This window comes from Varroa jacobsoni, unplaced genomic scaffold, assembly GCF_002532875.2.
Source record: "Varroa jacobsoni isolate VJ856 unplaced genomic scaffold, vjacob_1.0 scaffold_1195, whole genome shotgun sequence".
Lineage (NCBI taxonomy): Eukaryota > Metazoa > Arthropoda > Arachnida > Mesostigmata > Varroidae > Varroa > Varroa jacobsoni.
The window spans coordinates 149,844-173,365 of NW_019214097.1; the positions used below are offsets into that span (position 1 = coordinate 149,844).

The 23,522-nt window shown below is 41.2% G+C and overlaps 1 protein-coding gene across 1 annotated transcript; it reads left to right on the forward strand.

Moving 5' to 3' along the window:
* The first annotated feature begins 1,131 nt into the window (after positions 1-1,131).
* Positions 1,132-23,511, forward strand: Ip6k (Inositol hexakisphosphate kinase). Its single transcript, XM_022845794.2, has 8 exons — positions 1,132-2,640; positions 11,941-12,099; positions 12,358-12,433; positions 15,359-15,666; positions 19,060-19,248; positions 20,225-20,454; positions 20,775-21,412; positions 21,634-23,511. The coding sequence occupies exons 1-8, from the start codon at positions 2,356-2,358 to the stop codon at positions 21,786-21,788; spliced, it is 2,040 nt and encodes a 679-aa protein (XP_022701529.1). The 5' UTR covers positions 1,132-2,355; the 3' UTR covers positions 21,789-23,511.
* Positions 23,512-23,522: the final 11 nt, after the last annotated feature.

The following is a 23,522-nucleotide window of genomic DNA, read 5'->3' on the forward strand; positions in this document are numbered from 1 at the left end:
TGCACTGTACATAACCTTGGATTCCCTATGCAACAAAACTGTGTGACTTTTATGCGATATCAGTCTGGTCGTACGTTATATTTAAAAAATACATTGTAAAACGAGAGCAAGAAAAAAACTATGGTTGATGTAGGTGACCCTTAGTTAAAGATAGGAAGATAAGATATACATACATTTATTGCCATAATGAGAATATTCTGAAAATTGTTCCGACAGCTGTTGTTTTTGTCATTGTCGTTGTTAGAGCCCAGGACTTGTGATTCTGATTGGCCGTATGTATCTGTTAGCATTGCCACAGTGGAAAAGTGAACCGATGCCCCGGACCTTTAATTTCAAATTGTCGTCGAATTCTGGTATTGGAATTCTGTTTCTCATTGTCATACTCAAGCTGCGAAGCTTACTGTCACCTAAGAACGACTTGAAACTTGCCATTTGCTATTCCCCTGTGAGATGAGTGCTGTTGGGCACCGAATCACAAGTCATCCAAAGGTGTTCCGTAAATGGTCACGAGAGCGCGTATTAGTTAGGCTATTATTATTAGCGATAAGCCACCACAACGCCGGTGTATGCTCCTCATCCAGTTACGCTTCTCGCGTGACACTCACGTGGCCACTGCAGTCAAAAGCAGCAGGGGTTATCGTCACCCGTACGTCGCCTGTGTCTTTTGGCGGTGATGTTTATAGAGCTTTTGGTAGACTAGATCTCGTAAAAAGTAGTAACCCGTTATGAAGTTGATACGAGAAAAACGAAAGTCCTTCTATCAAAATGAGCTAGACGCTAGTATTGTTGAAGACTTACTTAGTGCTGATAGCGTCTGAACCTCTGTATAGTAGGAACAGAATGTCGTGTTTAAAGAGCAACGATCTTGTTTTCATAGTTTACCCTTACTAAAATAAGACACAAATATGGAGGCTTTTTACGGTTATATCAATTTGTATTGTGGCGCAGTTTCAATGGACGGTCGCGTATTAGATACTGTTCGTGCTATGTAATTCACATAACGAGAGATACAAAAAAATAGTAAGATATAATTATAATGTTCGACTACGAACTTCACAGTTTTCCTATTCTAACATAGCTCATTTTTTCTTATTTTTTTTTCTCTCATTTAATGTCCAGACGTGATCTCTACCGGCCGGCGGACTGGGGACCCTCCAGCGCCCCCTGGCGAGCGAGTGTGGCGGTGCGGCGCTAGGGGCAGAAGGGGTTTCGGCGAGGTCCGGAACTGGGATTTCGCCTGGCCGTTCGCAGCAGCAACACCAGCCTCAATCACATCACCAACAGCATCAAGCATCAACGCACCATCAACAGCTGCATCGTCAGTTAGAGAAATATCAAATCCGTCAGATCCACCAACAATCCATAGCTCAAGGACGCTGCCAGCACGCGTCAGTAATTCCCGACCATCACGTTCTGCCTTTACGTTCCGCTTCTTGCGAGCTCTTCCAACAACAGCAACGTGATTTGAAACCCTTAAATTGCCAACTCCAACAACAGCAACGTGATTCGAAATTCCCAAATTGCCAAGTCCAACAACGGCTGCAAGAGTTACCTCATCAGCAACAGCAGCGATACCTAGATCAACTTCGACGTTCCCAGTCGTTTGGCATCTCCCGCGCACTCGAGTATCAGTACCAATCTCCGTTTACTATCAATCGCTCGAAGGGCGTTCTGCAAAGGTCATCAGTAGACCTAGCTGAAGGAGGGTTACTTGACGCGCATATCTTGCCGGACCGATTCGACAACGAACCTACAAGCGAACAGGAAGTACCAGAGGACAACGAAAACGATTCGATATCAGGGACGGACTCTGCGTCGTCCACTGTTCGTAATAGCCAGGTCACCGCAAAAGGCTGTCAGCGCGAAAGGTCAGCTTCGTCGCCCAGCGCCGGGAGCAGCAATTGTTGTTTCTATACGTCTTGTGCCTATTGCCGAGGTTATCGGTGTTGCGCCTGCGGCGTTTGCGAGCCACCAATCACCAATCACAACAGAAAAAACGGTGACACTTTGTTGGCGAAACGGTCTTCTCCCGGTGACTTTCGTTCAACGGTATCCGCAGCGCCGTCGTCTATAGGTCGTTGTAGAAATACGTTAACTGCCATCAGTTCAATCTCTGGAACCGCCTGCTGTAGTTGTGGACGAAGTACGAGCTGTTCGGCGGAATCAATTGATTCTCACAGCGACGAGCAGCAATCGGTTATTGAACGTTGCCGACATAGTGACGCCAGCGGGGGCGCTGAAGTCAGTGAGGGCAAAAAAATCGGTGGCAAGAAACTCGTTGGCAAACTCGTTGGCAAAATCGGGAGCAGCGGCGGTGGTCAAACAGGGACTTCGTCTGAACCTGCTGAATCGGTTATGGTGTTCGTTGGGTCAGTCCGGGCGCTCGACGCCCAAACGACCAATAATTCCGTGGTAAGATCTTCTCATAACAATCATCATAGTAATCATCACAACAACGGCGGCCTTCACAACAACCACATCAGCAGTGCAGCCGGTCAACATCACGGCAATTACCATTCGCGGCATTCAAATAACCACCATCTTAATAATCTCCAACAATTCAATAGCCATCACCACCATCACTCCGATTCGAACAGCTCCAATAAAAGCACAACCATGCTATACCCGTTTACTCATCAGGTAAGACGAAAATAATATTATACATATATGTAGGGATAACATAAAATAGGTGTCATGTTCTCAGAGGCTATTTTAATGAGCTGCAAGCAAGATTCCGCATTCACCTTTTGCTAAAGGCAGATAGGTGCAAACATGCATATATCCTATATGGATTCAATAGCCGATGCATGATATCACACCTAAAGGAACTCTATTCCTTCAGCTGACTTCTTTCCATGTTGTTCCTTCTATGATTGTTGTACTTCTTTTACTATGATTGGCATATCATAACGTTATCACGGCTAATGACAGTTAATATAGCCACAGAAACATGCGACCCCCCAGTAGTGCAGACATAGCGCTGACCAGTCCGACATATCATGTCATCCTAGCTTTGTACGGCAATGAGGGCACCACTGTGACATACGGAACCCCACCGCCTGTTTATAGACTGTCTTTTTCCTTCACTTATAATCCGCGACTGCTTTGTGGCGATGGTGACCAAATAAATTAGCTGTTTGGCGATGGTCAGGGAGTGAAATCGCCTCTAAAAACATTCTAATTCTCTATGAAATTACTGTTGCCGTACATCTTCTTCGTTGGTAGCTGGGGTAATAATAATAATCCTTCGTGACAAATGCAGTCCGCGAATTGTATCTGCGAGGCTGACATGGAACTCCAGGGAAACAGCAGTTATGTGCTGGATCGCTGAATAAAGGCGCCGGTAGGCGCAGGGCATAGGTTTATGCCTGCGTGGAAAAATGTGAGTAAAGCAATTTTATGGGTCTTAAATTGTTCCCATTAAACTAATGCACTTGAAAAATGGGAAACTATAAAGTGACGGTAAACGGCTTTGTAGGCAGGTCTTCGCTCCGATTACCTTTTTTTTTTTAAAAAAACAAACTTTGCCTTTTTCTGTCAGCTCTATATTTAGATTTTCGCGCAATAGTGATCGTAATGTACTTTAATATACGCTAATCACGTAGATACTGTGGTCTAGCAGGTCTTGCTTCATAAGTCAGCTGAATTGAGAGGACAGGTGAAGCACACACACACCTTGTTGTTGTTGTACCGTATTAAATAAGCGTATATAACAGTATAAGCGATTTAATGTAAGATAAAGATATTACTATTAGTCGCTAGGTAGCGATGCTGCCACGATAATAAGGTTGCCTGTTTTTATGAATTCAACATGGCTATTGGCAGATGAGCCTATTTTGGTGCACAGAACAACAATTACAGTACTTTTTGAGGAACCGGCGCCCACGTGTAGAGAAAAGCATGAATTAAAGCAATGAAGATATGGGGAACAGCGAAATCAACTAAAAGGGATTTTACACTACGAATAGTTGGAGTACGCATGGAGAAAACATGCATAAGGTCACTCTGAATCGAGTGAACTTACCGAAGCCATCGACTATCGTTTGCCTTTTACTCACCAGAGGTGGGTACCGTATCACAGAGAGATACAGAGATCTATTTGTTCTTTCCTGTCTGACCCTTGCGACGCAAGGGAATGATACTCGTCCTCTGTGTCAACGACGCTTCCATATGAACAAGTTCCACATCAAATTTAAAGTATATACAATTGCGCTCGAAGATGAGCAAGAATAATATAATGAAGTTGGAAATACAAATGAGAAAATTAGGGGATACGACCTATTTTCGGTGCTTGTACCAAAAGGCGGAGCATATCTAAATATGAATAGGAGCGTTTACTTCGATCGAAGACGTTTATCAATGTACCCGTACAGAATTGTTAGCTTGATAGATAGCGGAAAATGAAGAATAACGTGTAGAGCCTGTCTATCCTAAATAGAGCCGTATATATACACGAAATAAGCAAACATCCTATTTACCTAAGTGTGTTTAAAATTTTATTAGTTTATTATATATTAGTATGATGTTCATCTTTTTTTTCTACTGAATTCCTAATCGGTTCTTCAAAGATTTAATGTGTTTTGATAATTTTTTATCAAAACACATTAATACAATAGCTTATGTTCCATTGCTCTACCTGAGCCTATTGCTCCACCTGAGCCAATTGCTCCACCTCTCATTTGACAAAAATCGATAATCATAATAGCGTGCTGTAATGCCGCTTGTATAGTTAGTACTATACAGTGAGGTCAGTAGCAACACTGATTTGACATCAACGGCTATTGCAAGTCCTACCTATGTAACGTTTGATAATTGCAAAGGCCCTAAAACATTGCGGCTTATATTATTGAACGCTAGAAACGTGGTACGCCCATATTTTTGCCAATTATCTCAAACGTTAAGTCCGAATAGAGCGAACTTGTTTGATTATTATAAACGTGTTTATAATAGCTATGTAGAAAAAAAGTCGGGTTTATATTAAGTTTATCATACGTTTGTTTGTGAGTTAAGGGTTTTGAAGGGAGTTGCAATTTGATAAAGTACAACTATGCAAGTTTACTACAAATCTGTTCTGTCGGTATTAGTTAAATGTTCAAGAAGCTTTGACCAAATCAAGGGTCCAATAAAAAGTGACCTCGGCTTTTTATCAACTGTCTCGTACCTACTTGTCCTGATTCGCATAACAAAATGTCGACAAAACGAAACTCTACGCCATCTGTGACTGATTTATTATTATTAGCTAATTGGAACATATCGCTTCTGATCAGTACAATCCAACAGCTCCAAAGGAACTGGCCTATGGCTTCCTTTAACGTACGAATAGTATCTAGTAGAATTTAATGATTCGATCTGTGGAAATTTCTCGATTCAATTGGATTGGACTTGAATTATCTCGAAATACGAATGATCGGGAAGGTTCATTGTGGACAGCCACACCCTCAAGTCTATATTACAACCTTTTGAGGGTCACCATGTTATACAGTGGGAATGGTGATTACAGAGCACATATATAATTACTGCAAAGATAATCTGATATTAAACGCACGTCTACTCAACGGGCGACGTTTTCTAGTAGTAACATCGATTATCGACATAGTTAGATAGGATATATAATCACTGATGCCCTATCGCATAATCGCTGATCTCGACTGGTATTGAATAGAGAATCATTCACTTTAAGACTACTGATTCAAGCTACAATTAAGCTTTATGGGAAGGAAACATTGCCAAAATGATTACCGTACAATTAGCATTGACTCGGTCGACAATCTATAGTAGTCTACGGGATTTTGGTTGGGTATTAGAACTGAGGTGTCGGCTTTGTTTGGTTTGTTTTATTTTTTTTTGACGCTGACCGTTAATAAATTCAAGGGCTTTGATGTGGGGTGCCGGGATACTAACGGTCCTGCTTGCGAGATATTGTCCCGACGATACGTGTTATGATCATACTGAGCGTGACACCGGGACCGCGGAAGTTTGCGCTGAGATACTGATAGGAATGAGTCAGACCGTACAATCAACAGACACACATACCTTCTTCATCGCTTAATGCGCAAAAGTTGGATTTTCTAATAATAGGTTTTATAGGGGCTACGATAGGACAATATATATCTTATGTTGTTCTTACGTTTTTGGGATATTAGCCAAAATGAAGGCGGCTCTTAACTGATGATTGAACTATTCCGATCTCATGCTCAACTATAATAGACTGCGTAGTCAACTGATGGAAGTGCCTCTTCGGCTTCTACGTCATTATTGAGGAAATGACTCCACGCACTGAAAAAAAAAAGATTCAATATCGTTGTTATTGTTTGGCGCCTGGAAAAAAAAGCGACCGACAGTTCTCGATGGACCGTCAGCGTTTGCAACGAATCACAGAAATAAAGCGCTATCAAAATTGAAGGGGAGAGTTAGCTATTAAAGCGTTGGGCCTGAAAAGGCTTACTTGTGGATCTACTGACAGTGCGTAACTGACGCGAATGAATCCTTAGAGGTGTCTGAACGAAGGTGTAGGAACGATGTCTGTTTCGAAACATGTGTACATCTGACACACAATTGTATGGTGACGGCGCCGACTTTAGGTACGGTGGATACTAATAGAACCGTAGAGACAATGCGAAATAATGGGCTCTTACCTGCACCTAGACTACTTGCAACTTGAACCAATGTAACCAGCAATGAAACAATAAGTATATACTGAAGTAATACTCATTATTAATATATAATTACATATGAAACTCTTGGCATATTCAACAATACTATTGCGATAAACCAACGATTGTATACGGCTGATGTTATATGAAGTAACCGTTGCTTGTGGTTTTCTGTATGCGCAAAAACCAGCGAGCCACATCTATGCATAGAAATTCCTATCTACAATAAGCCATTGCAGAGTCTCAGCATTGAGCATGCTCATGAACGAAGTGCTCCGTTTCCCCCTCTATTCAATAATATCATTGTCCGTGTAACTTCACCTGTCTCCTTTCTACCGAAAAACTAACTCTCAGATTTCTATCACCAAATGGCGCGGCGTGCCGATTAGCGGCGCGTTGAACACAGACTTTTACCCAAACTGGAATACTCGCGTCCGAGCTGGAAGGCTACACCAAATTTGGCTGTGACGGCAATAGGCAGCATGACGCCATACATGTGGTTTATTTATTCAATATATGTTATACGTTGCACGAAAAAAGGTAGATTTCAAAAATCAAGCGAGATATGAGGTAGGCGTGCTTATCTACGTAATTCCATACTTTGACGGAGTGCAATATGGTGCTTCAAAGTAATTGACGTCAACATAAACAAGAAACTTTTAAAGGGAGCTGGAGGGGAATTCTGTACAAAAGGATATTTGTCAGGGGAAGTGGAAGGAGAGAGATAAAGGATACATAATCAATATTGTTTTGAATATCTTGCCTCATCCTAGCAACTTTTCACGTTGATTATTCTTAGCTTGTGAGATGGCCTCGTACCTTCGCGTAAGGCGTACACAAGTATTGAATAATTATTACAGCATTCATGGACGTCACTGGTTTCTTTACTTACGCTGTTTAGGAAAGTCTTTTATCTACCAATTTAGTGTTTACCAATTATTGCTAGCGCCCACCTCCCAAGGGATTTCAACTATGCAAACTTTTCGCTCAACTCACCATCGCCACTTCATTTTCCTATACTTTGATTATAGGAACCCTCATGTGACGCTGCAGAGAGCACTCACTGGTAGCATAAAAGTGTCCCCGTTTTTCTTGTACCAAATTTAGGTTAAGCCACTCATCTGAATCATTAACACTCATAAGAGCTCATAAGACATTTCATTTTCAAATATGATTTCCACTTAGAATACATGTTAAAAGCACGATAGCTTACACATAACAAGCTTGCATAAAAACAACGCACCATGTTAGTGACGATAAGATTTGGCCCACATCTCGCCTAAAAAGCAATCTCCACCTTACTTCAAATTTTGCAGCGCATCGTGTGTCGCCATTTTCTCTGTTTAAGCTACTGCCGACCTGCTAGGTCCCCCACTTGGGTAGAACCCCTATTTGGTCCCGCTAAGTGTCCCATTATCCAAAAGTGTCACCGTATGGGTGTTTGCGTTTATGTCGCAGTCAACCTTGACCAGAAACAGCCTGCTACCTGGAAGTGCCGCAGCGGTAAATAGGAATAATGCGGTAACGAACAAATCTTTTCCGCGAGACGTGTGTTGCGCGTATTTCATCTGTTCAATCCAAGCGTCCAGATTTCCTTCTGGTTCATAATTCTGGCTCGCTGTTGGTCTGACGTGAGTTATAATGGTTACTACTGAGACGGACCCCGTGTCGTTGTTTTTTGTTGTCCGCTGTTCAGCCGCTATAACTCTGACGTCGGCCGAGTCGTTGAAACGATGCGGTAGATCTACTCAAAGCTAAGACGCGCAGCGCTCGGTATGGGAAAATATGGGTTTTCGATGCGGTCACCGTGCCTTCCTCCAAGCCATCAACAGTATCGCAGTATGTCTATATCTGCGCGGACAGCATCTTTGGCAACAAGATCTTTGAAGTCATATAACTGCTGTTGTGGTTAGCAACGCTGCGGGTTCGCCTATTATCGCCTCGGGTCCATGGAAGTCCTTCGTGTGATTACGCGACGTGCATAATAGAGATGAACCACACAGTTGTGGTTCAGTGACTTCTTTCATGATTTACTATGACGTTGGTCAGTTACTGGTCAGGCATCAGGCGAGCCGCTAGACTCTGTCAAGCATCGTGTTATTATCGGTGTAGTGACTTGGCGACGAGGATCATTAATCTCTCGACGTTTGGCATTATTTTCTAAAGCTGTTGTCATGAAGTCATGACTATTACTGCAGGACTCTTTAACTGATATTATTATCATAAGCTATTACTGGAGACAAAAGGCGATGTGTAGAACTATTTTTTTTTTCTTTTGTTAAATCAGGTTGAACTTTTGCTTCACGGTAACATAGCTCTTAGGCACTTAAACCGTTCTGGGTAGGATTTAGGATTTAATTTTGGCTCTGGGTGATCAGTAGTTTTCAATGAAGCCCTTCAATGCAAAGGGCTTGTCTTCAAATAGCATAACTTTTTTAATTACTATTATTAGTTAGAGAGGTGAAAGCAATGGAAGTAAACTTTATTTGCCACATTTTGTTTTAATATCAGTCTGATTAGTTCACTGTCTACTGTTGTTCGCTTTGATTAATTACGACCGCAAATCTCGTTCATGTAAATGTTGTTCCTACGTTTTGACTAAAATTAGCGCGATCAACTTACAGCTATTTTAAGTTAATAAACTTAATGACTTCCACTTTATTAGGCAAAACCATTGAACTCCTTTTGTATGACAAAAGTTAATTTTCAGGTAGCTTTCGGAGCTACCCTATAACCGAGAGAATCGCTCTGAGTGAGCTGTTTGCGTTAAATTAAGCGGAAAAAAATCCGCGCGGTAGTTTGTTTTGACATTTAAAAGAGTCTTATTATTTCTCTCTCAGTAGAAGATACTAGATGACGTAATCTAGAATACGGGATTTTAATTTTATTTTTTATTTCAATTAATTTAATTTAATATTATTTTTTAATTTGTATTGTTCAATAAAAACATTTCGATAAATCAATAATTCTAATCCCATTTAGTCAAGTGGCAGTTAATAATTTTAGTAGTTATGAGACGTTTCATTCCATATTCCTTTCATTTCGTTGAGTCTTCGTTCGAATAAGGCTGTCGTTTTTATGGCTAGGCAGGACTATTATATAATAAATAGCCTTATCGAACTTTGAAGTCGGTGGCCTTCGACGCCAGCGGGTATGCACGTGGCAGATTCTTGTTCCAACAACGAACAGTTATACTAGTAGCTATTGACCACTGAAAGACTCGCGATTCGGCAATCATCATAGAGGATATAGACACTTCAGTAACAATTGCAGTAATGAACAAAAACAAATTGGTTTCATTGGGCTAGACTTCCCCGTCTGATGCCGATACAGCGTGGTAGTGTTGAATATATATTTAAATGTATTTTTTGACTACCACTCCTACACTGGTGTGTACCTAAAGGGCAAATTCGATCCATGCTTAACCGAACAACATTTATTTGAAACACAATTAAATTACTTTTTGCTATTAATATTGTTGTATTGATGTTAAACATTGTTAAACTTGAGGCACATTCGCTTAGCAATCACTGCGAAAAATTGTTTTTGGTATCTCGCCCCAGTTTAGTGGCCACTGCTAGATTTTTTTTATTGGGCCTATTGGGAGGTCTACTTATAAACAATCAGTTACCTCTATGGATACAAACATAATACATCGGACTGCCCAGATAGGAAGACCTTAACGAATCCTGGTCGACTATGTTCAAATACCTAATTGTAAATCCCCGATACTTCGCGACATCTCGTAAAGGTATATCCAACCCCATCAAAGAACCAACACGTTCGGCAATTGTTGGCGTAAAGTTTTGCATCATAGTAGACCCTGATGACACTTATCGGCCCATTTGATGCGCTGTTCGATTACATATGCTCTCCCGCGCGATCTGTGCCTGGTAGGAAGAGCGGTCTTGGAATCCTCAAAAAAAAAGCCCTCTAGATATAATAATACTACTTTTCCCTGTAGAAGTATTAAAAAGTCTCACACACGTAATACTGCAGCTATAGGAAAAATCAGAGTTGATTAGACGGTCAATACAGCTGAAAAGATTTAATACAAGCGACGGAAGACGTAATTTTTGTTATTGTAACCGCATACGATCCTAAGTGTTTGCGTTAGCTGATATGCGTAGTTCGCCGTATGACTTGCTTTCTGCGGAGAAATTATTCATCTAACTTCTTATTCTACTGGCCGCTTGGACATACATTTGAGAGTTGCTTAGTCATAAACGTTTTAGAGCAGAGTAACATAAATAGAAACTACCGTATAATCTACCTGGACCCTTTCTATGTATTGGTATTCTAGTAGTTGGTTTAGTGACCACGAAGTTACCAGAATTTTCGATAGCAGTTGCGTAACAGTAGTAACGTACCAAAGATCGTTTATAGATCATAAGTTCTGGTAACGAAAATTCGATTCTGGCCCGTTGCCGATTTGTCCCTTTTTTGGCAGCCTGCAAGAACTTTGTTTGTTACGCCTTGTCCTCTAAGCAGGCACTCTGTCACCGAATTAGTTGAACGATGATCTTCGTTTGTTCGAACCGAACTTGATTTTTACAACTCAGTTGGATCATTGATTAAGGACATGGTGCCTAATTCGAACGTAACAACGACTATTGTCGTTCAACCAATTCTACGCTATTTCGAACTAGCACTTACCAGCAAGCGTATGTAGAATAACGAATAATATAAACAAGTAAGACTAAAAATGCCAGAAAAGTGAGAACGATGCAACTTGTACCACTGAATTAAGGTGGGAACAAACACAAATTAAAAGAATCCTCGATTCGTATAATGAAAACGATGCATAAATATTTGCCACTCGTATTGTTGCCGTTACGCACGGTTTATTCAGGTGGCTATTTCCTTCGAGGACGAATGAAACGGACCGTATTTGGCTACGGTCGAGTTCGAGCCTAAGTTATCTTAAAACAAATATTTTCAACGCCGTTAGGCACCTGGCTCTTTTTAACACGAAACGAACTGTGTCTACGCCTTACGAATACGTTAACATGTTACCACTGCGTTACAGCGGATGTACGATCAGGCCACTTGACGTGTCCTGAGATTAACTAAGTAAAATTGTCATCACCGTAACGATGAACATTTTTATTTTCGACTTTTGATAGCTAAATGTACTGGGTTGCAAAGTTGGTAGATAAAATGCTAGTGGTGGCAATTCTTCTGTGCTTCAAGTTTCTCAAATAATAAATTTATTTACTGTGGCGGCCGAAGAAGAGGGTTGCATGTAATGTATTGGTCCTAACATTTGATCCATTCTTGTTCTCAGGTGGGAGGACATACACAGATGTTATTGCTGGACCGGACGACGCTTTGTAAGCCATTGATCCAACGGGAGCTTCAGTTTTACCTCGATATGCCTCGCGAGCTGAGGCCATTCACGCCACAGCACAAAGGTGTCATACGTGTTCATGCCCAACCGGCGGAGGTAAGACGAATTAATTCATGCTGAATTCAAGACATCTGAAATGTTTACTCGCAAGAAACAACATATATTATAGGGATCATCGGTTCTAATCTCGAACCCCGGGTGTGTTTAGCTACTAACGACAGTTTGTACTCAACATGCGGCGTATACCGTGTTTGTCGTATTCGCGATTCCACCTCTTCATTTACGTCTTCGTTAAGTGATTTATGGAAATCTCCTTTTTTGTGTTTGCTCCTCTCGGTTTTATCTCCATTGCAGGATGATTCTGCCCTGCCACACGGGTATAGCAGCCACCGAAACTCTAATCAAGAAAATCTCCTTGATAAACATGGGCGTGAGTATAAATTTCTCTCCTTTTCCGAAGTATTAGCCTCTTAGAGTACAGATACAAGCCTGTCGCTAGATTTTTATGCCTTGTAAACCTCTATCAAAAGTATCAAGATATATATGTTTTATTATTAAGTATTTATCATTCTTATCATATAGTAGAGTTTAGCCCTTGGCCGATTATTAGTTTTTTCCCAAGATTTTATGACAAGGACTGCCTATATTTCATACAAATATTTATATCTTTTTCGTGGTTTTAGTTCTCCTGAATATTTGTCGGTGGTGACGGGAACGTAATTCGAGGGGCTTTGATACAAGGAACCTTGAACAAGAGGGACTAATATGAGATCTATTACGTGATAGTGGTTTCGTCGATGTAGGACTCCGCCTATCATCGAAGTGCTTGTTATAATGAATGATAATATAACTACTATTTTCGTTATTAGACGGCAAAAATTCGTCTGCTAAATAGTGTACCAGCCATATGAGATTTGAAATCATAGCGCTAGCGAAAAATAAATATGAGATCTAGCCCAATCAAATAAGATAAAGAAGCTTCGTTGCAGAGATCTGCATGGTGGTATATGGCGCTGCTTTTTTTGTTGGAAAAAAGTTTAGTTCGAAAGCCTGTTTTTGTTCGACGAATGATAGCCAATATTTTCGCGCATGAGTGGAGTTGTAGATATGTTTTTTTAGCTGTACCTTGGATTCCGCTTAGCTGGCTATAGGAATCTGGTTTCGCGGGCTTTTCGCATCAGTCTTCTCCCAATTGCTTTCTTAGAATACATGAACAAGCTTATAGCTAGATTTTTATTTCTTGCAATCCTCTATTGTAGTATTGACAGATCCATATTCGATTTACCATATTCGCGGCCTTTCAGTGTATTTTTCATACAAAGTAACAAGTCGTATGTTTGATGTCCGCATAAAACGCAAACGAATCCATATTTTGATCCGCGGTAGCTCATGCAGTAGCCAATACAAACCTCGGATTTATGCTCGGATTTATAACCATTCTATGCTGGATCGACATGTCTCGTATAATACGTTCTATATAGAATAGAACGCGTCAACCACAGCATAACAGCCACAGGGCACACACGACTGCACTACAGAATGCAAAAAGTAAAATGACTTTTTGCACTGATTCGCTCAGGGAGCATCTGCGGGAATGTTTCGTTGAGAGATGGGGTAAATAGAAAATACAGCCTTTCCGTTCAGGCAAAATTGAAAAGGCATACCTTTTTTGGTTCGCCCGACTACAAATTCTGACAGTGCTATGGCTGTGTTACCCCAATGACACGGTCGAGTCACGTAAAGCTGCACTTAGGCCCGGCTTTTTCTGTGATACTGGCATTTTGTCAAAACTGCGGCATTTCAATTCTTTGTTTGACATTTATTCGTAGAATTCAATTATTGACATGCAACGTTAGGTCGTTTTCGTCGACGTAGGCATATGGTCCCCCCTTTGTTGGTAATCGTAACTCGGTTTTTTCGTTAGTTTTCGCCTCACGGTGAAGGAAACACTTTTCTCATTCAAGACTCTTGACGAAGCTTTGAACCAGTCGTATCGACGTGCCTGCGTATACGTAAATGTGGCTATTAGCTCTATACACGCACTGTGTTGTGTTCTTCAATGTCGGTTTCGTCCTTTTCTCAGGACGGCGTAGAACTTGTGCAAATAGTCCAGGAACCAAACAAACATTTCAGCAAAACCCCCAACAGCTCGTTGGGGTGTGGTCCATTTCTGCAGTCTTAGCGTTCGTTCGGCGTCGTATTGACCTAGGCGCAACATCATGGATTTGTGCTCAGGATAACCGGCAGTTTTTGAGCCTGAACTTGTCATGCCTTCCTGCGATCCATTGGCTGTATCATGTTTGGCTAGGTGTTCAGATCAGCATAAAAAATCGTCTGCCACGTGTACTCGCTTGGAGTTTGCGTAGTAGACGACAGGCAGTTGTTTTAGCAGGTTGTCTCTAGGTTTGAGTGTGGGCGTTAGAACAAACATTAATTTGATAATTTTATCGATAATAAAATACAAAAAGCGTGCCAAAAAGTAAAACACTCAAAAAAATGTTGAAAACAAACACCAACATTCGAGAAATCGCTTTCTTTAGTATTATGACTTACATAACTACAAAGCACACGTAAACGTTACCTAGCAATGCATCGACTGGAACCGTCAAACGCATTTATCGCTTGCTTGTTACAGATATCAAAACGAGTTACTTTTTTGCTCGTTTTATCGAGAAGGTTGAATTCACGTTTAGGTGCCTGCGTTTAATGTGTCACAATGTTTTGGCTGGCCGATAAAAAACGCTCCCCTAGTTTTAGCTGATTAGTTAGGTTTAACTGGCAATGGAAGCGGGCACCTGGTTGCACTTGTTACGAGGATGGGAATTTTAAGATCTGCGCCTTTAGCAGCTTGAGTAGAAAGCATTGACACTCTCTAGTTAGGTCTAGACGAGATATCGGTTTTTGTATAATCCCAAAAGGAGAGATATGGCTATGAGAACAGCCTGCTTCTGTAACATTTTGGCTATATACTTTCAAGGCCAAGACCGTATCAACAACTGTGGCTCTATTGACGATATATTGATAGTTCCAACGGGAAACATTCTCAATATAAGAGGTTCACTTATAACCGAATATCGATAATAACATTCTACCTTAAGTAGGGACTGGTGTCATTCCACTCGACTTTGTGACGTCGTGTCGCTACCGGTCGACAAGCAATGCAAGCGTATACGCGTATATAGATTTCGCAACAAACAATTTAGCAATCATTTTACCACATTAAGCCCTAATCTAACTTACATCGGGTGGTATATAGTTGTTTCATGTTTAAGACGCCGAATAAACGCTATCAATACCACATGTGCATATAATGTTATGGTGGTACGTTCTCGTCATTTGCTTGCTTTCAATGCAGCTTCCTCGGCAATGTTAAACAAACGGCATTCGTCAGATCACCTCTGCACCCACCAGAAACATCTACTGCACCCACATGAAGTGGAACATCACTCTCAACAAGAGGAGCAGCAACAAAACTTCACGCCTAATTCAACTTATCCATCAGGTTCATCGTTGAGAGTGCAGATCTGCACATGTATTCCTGCCGGCAACGGAGTGCCAGACGTGGGAGATCAGAGTTCCCATAATACGAAGAGCGGTAATCCGCGACAATACGAAAAGCATCGAGACAACGAAGATGCTTCACCTGATGTTCAAGACGGAAAGGTTAGACCACACAGATTCACACGCGCATTTAACACGCTAGATAAGTTCCATTGAAATTGTTGCTTGGAAGCTAAAAGAGATTCATATAAGCTGCATTGAAGTGAAGCAAGGCAGCACTAATTTCTGCCAAACTTGCACGATTCATAGATTGAAAAATAGTTAGGGCAACTTGAGAGAGAGATCCCTCGTAACTTCGCTTAGTGGATAGTAGCATAGTAAGAACAGCGTTATATACGGAAGACTTATGATGTAAGTAACGATGCCAGTGATGTTAGGCTGTTCTCACCATGCGCCGCTGTTGTACGTATAATACTAACATTATAACTGCTACAGAATATTGTATACCTAATAAGTTAAACGATGCAGAAGTAATATGCATTACTTAATTAGTCCTACTTTGCAATGTAAACTACTACTTTAAAACCCATTGCCAATGTGCGTTGACTGTATTAAGTTGACCAGCGAGGTACAAAATACTTAAAAATCTATGTCAACTCGCTTGCGTATGGGTACAAACAATGCATTTGTTAGAGATCCATTACAAGGTGAGTGTGTAAAGCACGGAGCAAGCGACTGCACTGAATACGGTTCGCCTATAAATGAATAGCGAATATAAATTCTCTCTTGAATTGTTAAAAGAAAACTGGCATTGTTGTATTCTATTGTTCGGCGTGAAACCTTGACGGGCGAAAATCAGTCGCGTATCACACAGTCCACAAGGGAGCTCTGTCGAGTTCCTTCGCGCTTAGCTGTTCGCCTCAACGCGTTATCACCTTATGGCCTTTATTCATCAACGCAGCGTGGCTAGCGTTGGCATATACGCCACAATGATGCTGAACTATACCATTGTGGGCGAAAAATCGTTCATTTAGTTACATGCTATAAGCAAGTCCGGTGGACTTTACTGCACGCCATTAGCAGACGATACTTGACTGATAAATACTAGGAACTTGTGAATGAGAACTCGTTCGAGTTTGCTCAACTTCAGAACGAAGAACTTCTAGTAATCAACGCTTAGTGACAAACATTTTCTAAACGGCTGTAGAAATTCACCGAACATTGGTGGGCGTATTCAAAGCAGGCCGTAAGTTAAAGCACAGTACGTGAATGGTGCAAACGATTACACAACGAACATTGAGCCTTAAAGGCCTGCGAGGGGATGATCAGATGTCGGGACCCAGAAGCACAAAAACGCATGATTGCAATTGAGAAGGGCTCTGTCAGGCACTCGAATTTCACAAGTAACCTACTACGGACTTATAATCTAAATGCTAAGATAAAAACTAAATAAAAAATGCGTATGGTGTATTCCACGTGCAAGTTGGAAAACTTCAATCAATAAAAAAAAAAAGCCTGTCTGGAACATACAATCGCTATCGACGAAACATGGTTCAATCTCTACAGTTAGGCGGAAAGAAACCAGGTGAGACAATGGCGTCGTTTTAGCAGGCAATCGAGTTTGGTGGCAGTATCAAGTAGGTCTGGGCGTAAGCTGATGGTAGTATTTACGATGGACATTTGCTACTATGAGATTCTTGCCGAATGCGGCTCGCTATCTCGAGTTCCTCGAGAGACTTATGGACAGTTGATACGATCGAAAGCACGCAGTCTGATTAAGACAACGTCAGGTCTCGTCGCCATGCTTCAAGCTCATAGCTTGAACAAAGGAACGTCCAACGTTGTTTTCAATTCACTTGTTCTTGCGGCCCAAGTCAAAGTAATTACAGAAAAACGGGCAACTGGTGTACAAGCATATTTCGATATCTACAAAGCTATTACATACGACAACGCTGATAATAAGTATTTGACTATCCAGGAGCTGATAGAGCGCTAGAGTTTAAGTGTGAAAGCATAAACAAGCGTACCTTTAACGCATATTAAGAATTAATTCTTGCCCAGCTAGTTCAACTTACCGAATTTCCGCCAGATTCGCTTTTAATCGCCTAATATAATATATATATATATATATACATGTAAAAAGTATTCAGTTTTTTAAGCCACAATTTAAGCAATAATTGTTTATACTTAGCGCATATTTGATTCAATAATCTTTTTAAAGTACAAACAATCAATAACTATTAATAACAATAAACTTTGATCAATGGCCTTATACCATTTCTGATAAAAATCTCATTACTGTAGAACTTTTATGTGCTTACTGATGACATTAACGCCGTCATATTATCTGTGACATGGACCTTGAAAAAGTATATTTAAAAAATGAATGCTGTTATGTACAGTCCATTACTTTTGATGCTTTCCCATTGGGTGAATTTGTCGCCTTTGATGTTTATTTAACATCGTAAGAGTGTTGAAGATTCGGTAAATAACATAAAAACAAGCATTTTTAAACACTGTTTTCAACTCATCGAATTCAACCAACTCGAGGTGCTCATTTTATACTAAGTAACTTATGTTCTTTGACTGGAAACTAATTAACTGGAGAAAGATAGTTTTCCTCAGTTCATTTATCATGCACATTTTCTCTATTTAGCGGAAGAGAAATTCATCTCAAAAGAGTCAAAAACGTCATTTGTTGCTCCAGACCTGCTGAATGCAGGAAAATGTATTGTATCCTACAGGTTAATAGGAAAGATAACGTTAGGGAATTTCACAGAGCTACGCATTCATACATCGCTCAAAAAAAAAAAACAAGCACGTAACTTGCGGTCAACTTCCAAAAAGGTAGCTTCAAAGACTGGCCAACAGGGGACCTTTCGAACGACCGCTCGCTCAGTAAAGGGCCCTTTTGAGTTGCGAGGGGTCATTCACAGTAGTTGGGACCGGGGACCACGCAACAACGACGTGGATCAAGCTCATTTTAACCGAAGACGAAAGTGTTTGTACTTAAGCGTTCCTTAGTGATGTCATCAACACTCCTTATTGCTTACTGCTTAGCTGTCGAAGCGAAATACCATTTGAGATTCTGTGAAATAAGCTAAAATTACGATATGCTTCGTACAGGCGGGTCCACACACTGGATAGGCGTGGATGAATACATATGATAAATAGTATCTAGCTTGCATTGGCGTTATCATCTGTACCGTGCGATCTTCGTTGAGTAAATGGTTAAGGTAACTATAATGCAAGAAGTTCAAATGAAGGTTCATAAAGCTGTTGAGCAGCTTTTTTTTTCATTTACACAAGCTTGCATAGATAGAGATAAGGGTTTTAATAATTTTTTACCGAATTGAATCAACTATTCGGGTGACGTTTGCTAACTTACTAGTTCAACGTTAATTTCCGCAACGAAAGTACCGCCAGCTTTACACTTACAGAAAAACAAATGCCAACTTCAAAGCAGTTAAAAAACGTAGCTTACCCATGTTGCCATTATGCACCATCTACATAAGCATTCATCATCTCATATATACTACTGTTTAATAACTACAGGTGCGTCATCGATATTTCCTGCTGCTGGAGAACGTCGTATCACGATTCCATAAGCCATGCATTCTGGACTTAAAGATGGGTACCCGTCAGCATGGTGACGACGCGTCAGAAGAGAAGCGACACCGACAAATGGCCAAATGCGCAGCTAGCACCTCCGCGCAACTTGGCGTCAGGTTATGCGGAATGCAGGTGGGTCTCCCTTTGAGACGTCTATTCTGCGAACAGGTCGTTATCGATCGCGTCTGTGGTTTTGGGTTTGCTTATTTCCTTAATAGCCGACTATTTCGCATAACAACCTATCTAGATCTATTGACAGTTAAACAAAAAGAGGGGCTCACTATTTGCCGCAGTATTTTGAGTCTTTGCCCTCTTCTGACGAATGTAAACCATGTGCCATGTACGCTATCGATTACCTAACGATGAAATATATGTTCTGGTGAACGATATTCACTATCTTGTATGAATCGACAATATTGTACGGCGGCATCAACAAAGCGCATATGGCTTCCTTCGAGTTGTCGGGTCAGGTCGCCGTACTAATTTTTCCGACGCTGAAGTAATAACTACGTTCTTTTGATGCATCTGACCGGTTAAATGAGAACGATGTCAAGATCGATTCTGTTTGGCGTTCCCCGTTCAGTGCGCATGCTATACATTTAATAACGGGACCTTTGTTGTATCAATTTTTAATTAACCGATAGTAGCGCCCCTTACGGATTTATCCGCGTACGTGACGATGTCACAGAGTGTACTACTTGTTTATTCTGCTCGGTCACTGTGAATCAGGATGTTAACGATACCTCTTGTAATAGTGACGACTAAAAAGGACACCATTTTGCGTCGCGGCGCCAGACTCTACCCTTCGAACGTTACGGTATCTGTCGTTGTGGGCCAATATATACTAGGACGTTTCGGTCATCACTGTTTGTTGATGTCGCAGTATTTCGGTGAAGAGTAGATTTTGTACTAGCTACTGAAGTAACTTTTCAAATTGTACATTTTAGATATAAGGTTATGGTTATTGTAGTGTTTAAAAGAGTCAAACTTATAATTCCATCTAGTCCATATAAAAGGTAGGCTTTTATCAAAAGGCAGTAGAGAAATTCAAACCGAGATATTCAGTAGTTTGTGTGTCGCTTGATATTCATATGGCCTGACTTCACAGGTGTACCAGGCGGACATCGGCTCGTTCTATTGCAAAGACAAGTACTATGGCAGACGATTGGATTCACGTGGCTTTGCACGTAGTTTATACCACTTCTTCCACAACGGGTACACGCTTCGTAGCGATGCCATCGAGCTGATCCTTGACAAGCTGGTAGCGCTGAGAACTGCCATTGAGAGGCAGCACTCATTCCGTTTCTATTCATCGTCGCTTCTAATCATCTATGAAGGGTAATATTCTATATAGCATTGATATCGTCTAAATCAGCTAAGTAAGGCTCCTTGTATGTCTGTAATTGTGCGCACTTCGCATCTCTCGACAGCTATAGGTGTAGAAGTTTATTGCAATTTGGATATAATATTCATAATAACAGTCAGTCTATTTAATCATATATCTGACATGTATGCGGCCTATTGTTATTATTCACTATGTATAATGTATCGTTTACCACCACATTAACATTAGTTAATCCTTCTTCTGAACGAAATTACGCGTACATATGTACGGATAATAAACCCTTGAAATCCACATGTGTCACTTGAACATCCAGATGTGAAGAGGTGGATGAAACGCTCTCGGATCAAGACGACGATCCCGACCATGATCAGGATGTCGACGATGACGTCGACGACCACGGACATCACGTGGATGTTGACCATGAGGTAGTTGATGATGACGATGAAGTTGAGGTCGTCCACGACGACAACGCGACGAGTGGGCCTGAACACGAACTCGAAATGGAGCTCACCGAGGCTATGGACTGCGCGTCTTCTTCGGGCGGTGTCACAGATGTGGACGATTCGTCGATGGATTCATCGCTAGATTCGGCGCCGTCATCTGCCAGAGGTCATCACGGCCACCATGGCGGAGGTCCGGTGCAGCGTTTGCTTCGGGGTATTAGACTTCGGCCGGGTTTAGCGTCACTCCATCACCACTCAAGCGGGGGTTTGTTAACCGTAGAACATCCCGTGAGTCAAGGATCGGCAAGTGGGGGATTGCTAAGCGGTCATCATTCTGAACGGGGCAGAGATCGTCCGCAGAGGTGGCCGCCGAGATCGAGGCAAAGTTATCAGGAGCTTCACGGTCCTTTGGTTGATGTCCGCCTAATCGATTTTGCCCATACTACGTATGAAGGTTATGAAGGCGACACCACGGTCCACCATGGACCTGACGCCGGCTACCTCTTAGGTGAGCTCGTAATAAGCGGTAAACGATATAAACGAGAATCAGCAAAGCGCTGCGTATCTATCTGCCTCTCTATATATATTTGTTCGTCTATTGTTGCCCGCACGATTTTAGGGTTACAGTTTTTAAAGTCAAGCGAAGGTCAGTGACTGTCGTTTGGCCAACGAAGACTAACTACTTTTTTTGTCTGTTTTGTATCCGTCGTTCGATAATTCAATCTGCAGGACTGGACAATTTAATCCGCATGCTAACAGAGCTGAAGGATGGCTACCCAGATGCTGAAGACGGTGGAGTGAAGTTCGACGCTGCCCATAGAAGGGACAGTTGCCCCAGGCGTCAAAGGCAAGACAGTCACACGGAGACGTCATCAACCCTGTGAATAAAAAATCACGTCTCATTCGGCTGCTGTGGGGAACATAAACGAATGCTACAATCGATCGCCAGCTCCTGCAATGCTCAGCAAATGGACCGAAAAATCTTGAACGTTTGTGAAAAAAATCCTCGCAGTAAACGAAGGAAAAAGACTATCCACAGAGAATTTTCAACGAACTTAATTACATGCGTGAAGGACGATTGGGTAGACCCGACCTGGCAACTTTAGCTTGTCTCCCAACAGGCGGGGACATCTGTAGTGGCCCAGAAAACGCGGCGTAGAAATTTACATAGGTTTATAGTGTTCGCTGTCGATGATCAGTGAGGTAGACAATTGCGAGTGTCACCAATAATAACCGTGTTTGCCTGTGAAGGTCGATTAAGGTACCAATGTTCAGTCGGATCAGGCTTTCGTTTCACCACCGACAACTATCGTGACATCCATCTAATAATAATAAGGATAAATTTAATTGTACGACAAGCATTGCAAAGCGGTCAAATAGAACCGCATGGATATTTCAACACATGATCAACTTAGCTGCAAACTATCTGGGAAACACCATAAGTTCAGCCTAATTCTGTGCACATTTATACATATACTGCAAACTTAACTTTCTTGTTTCTATAAGCAAGTACTGCTTATATTTGGACCGAATGGATTATTCGTAGATTCCAGTGGCAATTAAGTCTATTGTTACCACATAGCGAGAACATCATTTTGAGTAAATCACCGTTATCACGTTCTTAATTGTTAAGGACATCTTAGCGTCTACTTGAAACAAGTGGTCGTTTCGAGACAAGAATTGTCTATCGTGACAGACTGGAAACGGCCAATATCGTGACGTTGCCGTGTCAACAACAATCATAGTGCAGAGTTATTGATATACACATACACGCTTATGAAGTAGAATTACGGATGGCTAGTGCTCTGTCATGGGGTTTAAGGTAACTAGTAAGTGATAACACACAAACCGAAACACAATTTCAACTTGTACAGCGACGTCACAAGATGCGTACATTTGTGGTACCATGTCTTGTTCGTTCGAGAAATGAAAACACTCAGACGTGTGCCTGAATGAGACCTTAAGCAAGAAATGAGAGTTTGACTAGTTAACAGCCGTAGTTATACGATTTTTTTCTACTTATTAATATTAAGATACATATACGTGTAGCCATCGTGGTAGTATTATAACTAGTAAACAGCAGATAGTAATAATAATTATAATAATAATAATAATAATTATAATGCTGAGTTTAAGCTTGCTTCGCCGTAAAAATGACTTCTGCATAGATTTTGCGAGGCGAGAATTTCCATCGATTCATTCGGCGAGAATCAATGAGAAATGAGCAAAGCAGCTGCATCTAAAAGTAGTTGATGGTTAGAACAGCGAAAAACTATGTTGGAACCGTTTGGACTCCATGGGTGTATAAAGCTTATATGCACACGCTTTAAAAAGACCTATACGAACATTTGTAAAGGTGTGGTGTTGACTATGGCAAGGACCGCTTAGGGTAGCCCTAAAAACTCATAACAGGAACAAGCAAGGGGTAGTTAGAGTCACCACAAACCATTAACATGCTTCTTCCCAAGTGAACCCAACCGAGACCTTGGCGTAAATCAACTGTCAATCCTACAAGTAGTCAAAAAAAAGGGTTTGTTGTAACTAAAAAATTTTCTCGATGTATATACGTCAAAAATAAAAAGTCCATGTACATATATAAATACTAAATCTCCATATAT